Source organism: Sardina pilchardus, chromosome 1, assembly GCF_963854185.1.
Source record: "Sardina pilchardus chromosome 1, fSarPil1.1, whole genome shotgun sequence".
Taxonomy (NCBI): domain Eukaryota; kingdom Metazoa; phylum Chordata; class Actinopteri; order Clupeiformes; family Clupeidae; genus Sardina; species Sardina pilchardus.
The window spans coordinates 27,694,323-27,702,441 of NC_084994.1; the positions used below are offsets into that span (position 1 = coordinate 27,694,323).

An 8,119-nucleotide genomic window follows, 5' to 3' on the forward strand; every position below is an offset into this window, starting at 1 on the left:
TATAGAATGAACTCTAGTTGCCATCCTGGCCTTAGGAATGTGGAGATAGCCAAAACCCCTGCTGTGGCAATGTGAGGATGGTGACCCCATGGTGACCCCATGGCATACAAACACAAACACGGTTTAGGTTGAGGAGTTCTTGTAAACATTCTTATCTTTGTTAATTACCAGGTGGTTAAAGACTCACCAAAGTGTATCTAATGATTTTCCATGTGTGTGTGTTAAAGGGATAGTTCGGGTTTTAAGACACAAAGTTATATGGGTTCCCTGTCAGCAACGTTGTGCATCAGCACTGACTTACCCCGCAACAGCGTCCTGTGAGCCGAGATCCAGACGGTTTTTGATGCTGAAGAAAGTAGTCCGGCGAGTTGCTGGGGTCACGAAAGTAAAGTGTTTTTCTTCTCAAAACCATATGCGTTCAAAAGAGTGATATATTTGCACCACAAAAATGTTGTCCAGGAAAAATTCAAACCTCGTTATCACTTACTTATTTTTTCGCGATTCCTATCACTGCACGCTACTGACAGCTGGACAACGTTTTTGTGGTGCAAATATATCACTCTGTTGAACGCATATGGTTTTGAGAAGAAAAACATTTTACTTTCGTGACCCCAGAAACTTGCCGGACTACTTTCTTCAGCATCAAAAACGATCAAAAACCGGCTGGATCTCGGCTCACAGGACGCTGTCGGGGGGTAAGTCAGTGCTGATGCACAACGTTGCTGACAGGGAACCCATATAACTTTGTGTCTTAAAACCCGAACTATCCCTTTAAGGGTATAAGTCAAGAACGGGTTTCACCCACAGATGTGTGGGCTTGTTACTTTGACTTTCAGGTGAGTAACATGCTCCCGGTATCGTGAATAAAGCTGCAATCTCACACCAGTTGTCTTGGAATAATTTTGACCACATATTTGGCGACGAGCATGAGCCCCGAAAATCCCCTTTAAGGACATTCATCCAAGCACACCAGCGCTGTCTTTGCCTTGTGTTGCTGGAGACTCATTGCTAGGGTCTCAGGACTAGGCAGATCACTGGCCTTCTTGACAGTGCACTCTTTAAATGTGCAATATACATACCGTATAAAATGGGAAAATACTGTAATACTGCATCTTCCAATTGAGGTTTTTCTTGATCAGTGACATTTTCAGTGGCTTCAAAATAGAAATGTGTGATCATGCGCCTCAACACACCTCGTTTCCCATTGACGTGCCCTGTGGGTGTGCAGGGTTCAATGCCCTGGGGGGAGGGGCGGGGGGGGGGGGGGGGGGGGGGGGGTGTGCAGGGTTCATGCCCTGGGGGTGAGCAGGGTTCATGGCCTGTGGGTGTGCAGGGTTCATGCCCTGGGGGTGTGCAGGGTTCATGCCCTGGGGGTGTGCAGAGCAGGGTTCATGCCCTGGGGGTGTGCAGGGTTCATGGCCTGGGGGTGTGCAGGGTTCATGCCCTGGGGGTGAGCAGGGTTCATGCCCTGGGGGTGTGCAGAGCAGGGTTCATGGCCTGTGGGTGTGCAGGGTTCATGCCCTGGGGGTGTGCAGGGTTCATGCCCTGGGGGTGTGCAGAGCAGGGTTCATGCCCTGGGGGTGTGCAGGGTTCATGGCCTGGGGGTGTGCAGGGTTCATGCCCTGGGGGTGTGCAGAGCAGGGTTCATGGCCTGGGGGTGTGCAGGGTTCATGCCCTGGGGGTGTGCAGGGTTCATTAACCCTATGAGGCCTGCTCTATTATCAGGATTTCTCACTGCCTTTATTTATAATTAAGTATTCATCATGGTCAAGTGTCATTCACAAATGCTAAATATAGTTTATGTCTAGAGACTACCCAGATCTGTCGCTATTCCATGTATAGACACTGGCATTGGATTTATTTAGATTTTTAAATAATAAAAAAAACAGAAAGCATATTAATTCAATTCATACCACAGCAAGCTGGCAGCTCAACATGACTTGATGGTGGGATGATAACTGTGTTGACCACAACTTGCGCCTCACACCCCAGTGACCCCACTGTAAGATACTGTAGGGCCCTTGATGGATCTTGGGTCTTGGAAACACCTTGGAACTCACCTTGGATGAGACAGCACTCTTCTTTTGCTGACCCCCAGATGTCCATCAGTGATGGGCTCCTCATTCTTCAGGGACACGTGGCTGGACACGGCACATGCTGCTCTGCCTGTCTGATTTCCACCAACAGCATCCTCAACCTCTTGAGGGACATCCATCCTAATCAATCAATGAGAAACAGAGATAAACAAAAAATAAACAGAGTGTGTGTGTGTGTGTGTGTGTATGTGTCATGTGTGTGTGTGTGTGTGAGAGAGAGATGTGTACCCAGGGGTCAGGATATGGAGGGTCAGCTTCAGCAAGTTAGAAGTCCTCCTGAGCTGCCCCAGTGGTGCGCCTTGGCACCTAGTGATTGGGCCAACTAGCCAGTCAGAGTGCAGTGTGTGTGTGTGTGTGTGTGTGTGTGTGTGTGTGTGTGTGGGTGTGTGTGTGTGTGTGTGTGTGTGAGAAAGAGAGAGAGAGAGAGAGAGAGAGAGAGAGAGAGAGAGAGAGAGAGGAAGCACAAGCTATTCTTTCATTTATCAGGAAGCTCATGAAGCCGCTCCAGCTAAGACTTTCTCAAATCCAGCGTAACTATTTTTAGGCAACTGGGTCATTCCACGTCAAATCAACCAGAGCCCACGCACTTGCGTCTCAAAAAAATCGTGATTATAGAAAAAAATATTTAAAAAATCTTTGTATATTCCCACAAGGTGTAAGGGTGCTCTGAATATGAGATCCACATTTATTTTTCAAACTTGTGAGGTCTGCTGTTCAGTCCCTGATGGATTTTCCTTTCTCTTCATTGCTTTTTTGGAGAGTGTTTCTACTTATCTCTATAACAAAAAAAACCCAAGAGCCTATGTTGAGTAAAAATGTGTCTTCTGAAGGCCTAAACAGAGCCCAGCCAAGAACTCCAATACAATTTTGATCAACTTTGAGGGACTGCTATGACCATGCAGGATCATCCAGACTACTCATGGTGATTTTACTGCATACTCTTCCTATTTATGCACCAGCCTGCAACATTTGAGCCTCCTACAGATTCTTGTTCTTGAGCAATGAGCTTGTGAACTTTGACAAAAAAAAGAGGCAGAACAAATTTGACACCCCCCTCCCCCCATAAAACTGGCTGTTACTTGAAAAGTGTTGATCTTAGCGCAAAAACATTTTACAGAGTGTCTCCTGGGTAACATAGGTGCACATGGTATTTTTTTCAGATTTTTTTGAGACGCAAGTGTGTGGGCTCTGGTTGATTTGACGTGGAATGACCCAACTCTCATTAAAGAGACAGAATGAAATCCATGGAGATGTGATGTTCATCCCTTAACCCTTAGATGCATAGGCTACCAATACCTACACTCTTCCATGAGTGGGGTCAAAAATGACCCCAATTAGAATGCATGCGTTTTTTGCTTTAAACTCAAATAATGTCTTTCATTTTGGTTAAAGATGATGATTTTTATTATATATTTGTCAAAGAAATTATTATTTCATGTTGGACATATGATGTATCACTTTTTATTAACATTTTATTACAAAACAGCTTTTAGAAAGGCTAAAAAGGTAAACATCCTAAAATGATCTCAACATAGGTGAATAGGGTAAAATTTTTAACTTAGAGATATCTTCATGAAACTTTACCAGTTGAATACTCACATAAATAGGAGAAAAAAAACGTATTGCAAGTTTTCTGTATTTATGTTTAAATATGCTAATTAGGTCATGTGTAATTAAATATGCGCTAATTTGCATATATGTTTTGATGCGAAGAATCTGACCATTGGAAAAAGCCAGGTTGAAAATTGTTTTTTTGTAATGTTAATATATCAAATAAAAAAACATTTACAGAGGTGATTATGAATATCTTCTTTTGTTATCCAGTAAATCAGAAAATACTGCCAATTGGCTTAAAAAATGAATTTTCGCCCTATTTTTAGGCATAAAAAGTCATACAAATCAGGCCAAGAACGCTATATCAACAAATCCCTCTGTAAATATCGCTTGGTGAATTCTGCTTCACAATGATAGGAAGAGTGGACATCGAAGGATCAAAAAGCGACGTCGCTATGAATGCTTGGCCGCCACATTATATGATGATACTTAGATTTATGTTGTTGTGTAAAAATAGCCTTCAGGATGGTGCGACTGCTGACATGAGATGTGATAATCAACAGTAAATGTATACCTTACTGCCACACTTGATAAAAATCAAAAGATCCTAGGGTTAACTTTTGAAATTCCATAGAAAATGCTTGGGGTCATTTTTGACCCCACGTATGCGGATCGGTGGTATTGATACAAAACATGAAATTACTTTAAAAATATAATAATTAGACACAAATCCAAATGGCCTCATGACAAAGACAACCTATTTGAGGAATACATGGAAGGTTAAATGAAAAAAATGTAAAATTAAGAAGACCTCTGGGGTCATTTTTGACCCCACTTATGCATCTAAGGGTTAACAGCAGACACACACAATTTGTTTACACACCTCATGAACCACACAGCAACACAAGACCATGGAGCCCATTGCGGCCTATGATACGTGGCTCATCTTCAGAATTGTCATGATTTGAAGTGAATGGCACCTTACCTGTTCAGTGTGCTGTCTTGTCCCCTTCTCCCCACTCTCACATGTTTCAGAAGGCAGGAGGATCTCTGAAGCTCTCAAGTGGATGTTGTCTTGAAGATGGCGCCCGACTCAGTGAACTTCGACAAGCAGGACATCTGTATGAGGTCGTTCTGTTAATGATTAATGATCACTCTGCTCATGATTCCCTCTAGAGGCCAAAGGTCGTCTCCTCACAGGTTTTATAACTCAGCGCACAGTCACAGTTTTACGCACAATAAGAATTTTCAGAAGAAGTTTTCTATCATAGTTTTTATATATCTACGGCATCTGTATAACCTGTTGCTGGTATCAAACTCTGTGTGAACTGTGTGTGTAGTTAGGGAAAGAATGTTTAAAAGAATGTTTAAATCAAGCCTGGTGAGGTATACATTTTATTAATTCAACAATGGCATCGCATCGATATCGGGTATCGACCGATACACAGACCCCAGGCAACGGTATCGGTATCAAGGCTGAAAAAGTTGGATTGGTGCATCCCTACATTTAACTCACTTTAACTACAGTAGTACTTACCCCAAAAAAACGTCCGAAATCTCCTTGCCCAAACACCAGTTTCTTGTTCCACGTAGATCAAGTGGGTAAAAATGTTCTACAGTCCACTAATTAGTCCCTTAGTCAGAGGGATTGGTTAGTAGGCTATTATCTGAGGGCAATAAGGCTATTATGGGCAATACGTCTCATAGTGAATTTTGGCAAAGTGTACCACCCTAGAGTTAGAAAATAAGTGGTAGCGTTGCATTAGCAGTAGCATATTGTGCGTTATGAACCTGTACAGTATATTATACCCCTGTGCAGGGAGGCTATTACAGGCAGGGGACTCATAGGGCCTCAAGGGAGGAGGAGGACCCTTAAAAAGTCTGGGATGTATTTCATTTCTAACTGAAACACCATAATGAATATAAAATTAAATGTAAAGTTATCTTAAGTTGCTTTGCATTTTTACAGTAACTTTTTAGTCATTGCTCTGATGAGAATGGCCTTTGTAAGCCTCATCTGCTAAATTAATATGTAAATGTGTTGAGGATTATACTGCACTCTGTACAGATTTATTTAAAAGTGTGGAAAGATTTCAGTAGACTAGTCCAGCCTATTTCCACACAAATAGGAAGGCTGTGGTTTTATGTCTTGGCTACTTTCATTTGAATTTGTGCATGTGATCACGTAGTCTCTGCATGTAGTCACATAGCTGTACGTTAAAGGAGTTACGCACGCACGCACGTACGCACGCACGCACGCACACACACAGGAAGGCTGTGGTTCTATGACTGCTTTCATTGTGTGCATACTGTCACATAGTCTGTGCATGTAGTCACGTAGCTCTGACAGCTAGTTTCATGTCCCTTAAGGGTTTTCAGCTTTGGGTGTATTTAATATTTTTATTTTCCTACCCACTGAATATCATGCAGAGGTGACTTTTTTTTTCTTTTAAAGCTGCCAGGCTAAAGTTGCTCAGGAGCTGCTATACTGATGTTGTCTATGCAAAGAGATCAAATCAAAAATGAGATAACAATGGTGAGTGAATGGTCTCCACACTATATTAATTGAATAATATTGCTTCAAAACACGCCAAATACCACTCTCTTCCTGGTCTGAAATATTGATTTGTAGACAAAAACCTTTAAAATGCTCATTTAAAAGAAAAGTGGTCAAACAGATTTAGAGGGTTTTGCAGCTGAACCCTTCAAAATATATATTTTAAGTCACAAGTTACAATAGCCCCCAGACCCCCTAGCATTCTGTCATAATGCCTCATATGGTTAATTTACTTACATAGGCCTACTGTACATTTCAAAGAGTTTAATAGGCCTACTAAATATTGACTTAATGTAAATCATCAGGCATTTACGTTTTGTGGGAATATCTATAAGTTAAAATGTTTAGCCTTCACCTAAGATATCCATCCGTAGCCTACATGTTGGACATAAAGGCTGACAAAAACATAAATTCAATGCTATCAGACATTTTCTAATTCCAGGATTGCCTTGTCAAAATCACTATGAGACGTATTCCCCTTACATGGTAGGCCTACTAGATGACCTAAAAGGGGGCTAGCTCAAAGATTAGGCCTACGTGCACAGCCACCACCGGGCGTACTGTAGGCTATGCTGCTAGGCCACATTCCACCTATAACTCTGTAGGTTAGGCCTACCAACAATGGCCTTCTTGCTGTCATGCGCCATAATGTGTAGGCAGAGACACTTATTTAAAAAGACTTTGGTGTAGGCCTATAGTTTGTCAACAGTCTGTAAGCTATCGTGCTACATCAAATCTATTTGCTGTTGACGAGAGTAGGCCTAGCCCTAGATCTCCTTTTTGCCCAAAATGAGCATTTCGTGCACGTAGCCTATTATCTCCAGGCTACGAAACCGACATTAACGCTTAAGTGTAATCGACCACAACCTTACATTTAACTCATTTTGTCTACTTACCCCGATAAAAACGTCCGAAATATTCTTGCCCGAACACCAGATTCTGTTACGATGTCTCTTGAGATTTACTTTCGATTTCACTTGTTCCGCGTTCATCACGTGGGCAAACGCTACGTTTCCACACACACCCCATAACACAGCCAGCAAGATCACCAGTGCCTCTCTGCTCCCCCGTGAGGTGCTACAGGAACCTCCTTTCCAAATCCAGCAGGCTACTTTCCACACGATGTTGGGATGTTAAATGGACTGTAGCCTACCCCCTGTGCCTGAACTGCACTTATTTGGACTATGACTGCATTTCACTTGCACTTTACAAGGCCTAGGCTACTGTGCTGCTGTTGTGCACAAGCTGCTACTCTCCTATTTATTGTAATAGCCTACATGTATTACCTTGTTTGATGCCGACAAGGGAACAATATTTAATTTCTTTGTGTAGCCTAGGTAGGCCTACCGAAGTGCACATTAAAACACTATACTGAAAATGACGTTAATCTTGACATGGCTGTAACTCTCTAGGTTTACTAATCTTAGTTTAGATTTTGTTTTAGAGCCAACAACGAGCAGAGCAGAGGGAGCAGAGTGGACTGCTGCTTATAGGCTACTATGAATTGTCCTAAGCGCTTAATTACAGTAAAAGGTAAACACTACACTCTTGTGGTCATTAAGTGGTACTGCAAGAGGTCCACCTTGCATACAGCATTCATATCTGACTACAGTAAATTACCATCCACTTCAGACTGCTCTTATCCTTACCCACAGCCATCTTAACAGACTTTAAAATGCCATCTCCATCAAACATGTCTGTTATCGAGATGGTTCCAACTGTACATGTAACCAATAGGGTAAAAACAATTGCTGCACTATGAATGCTCTGATAAAATTCCATACAGAATCTTTACTGGAGAAAGAAAAACATCATACTGGTAATGTTCTTTACAAATAAACATTCTAAATAGTTTTTCCGTACACACATAAAAAATACAACAGCTGCAAATCTTGCCAAATATACAGTACAT

At 42.0% G+C, this 8,119-nt stretch overlaps 1 protein-coding gene across 1 annotated transcript in view; it reads right to left on the reverse strand.

Annotated features, from left to right (window-relative positions):
* The window catches only part of LOC134087335 (NACHT, LRR and PYD domains-containing protein 3-like), a 32,177-nt gene extending 25,005 nt beyond the window's left edge, over positions 1 to 7,172 (reverse strand). Inside the window, exons 1-3 of the mRNA XM_062540774.1 lie at positions 7,104 to 7,172; positions 4,636 to 4,769; positions 2,061 to 2,216 (exon numbers count right to left, since the gene is read on the reverse strand). Coding sequence (XP_062396758.1) covers positions 2,061 to 2,215 — 155 coding nt within the window. The 5' untranslated portion in view covers position 2,216; positions 4,636 to 4,769; positions 7,104 to 7,172. The remainder of the gene's footprint in view (positions 1 to 2,060; positions 2,217 to 4,635; positions 4,770 to 7,103) is intronic.
* Between the last annotated feature and the right edge of the window lie 947 nt (positions 7,173 to 8,119).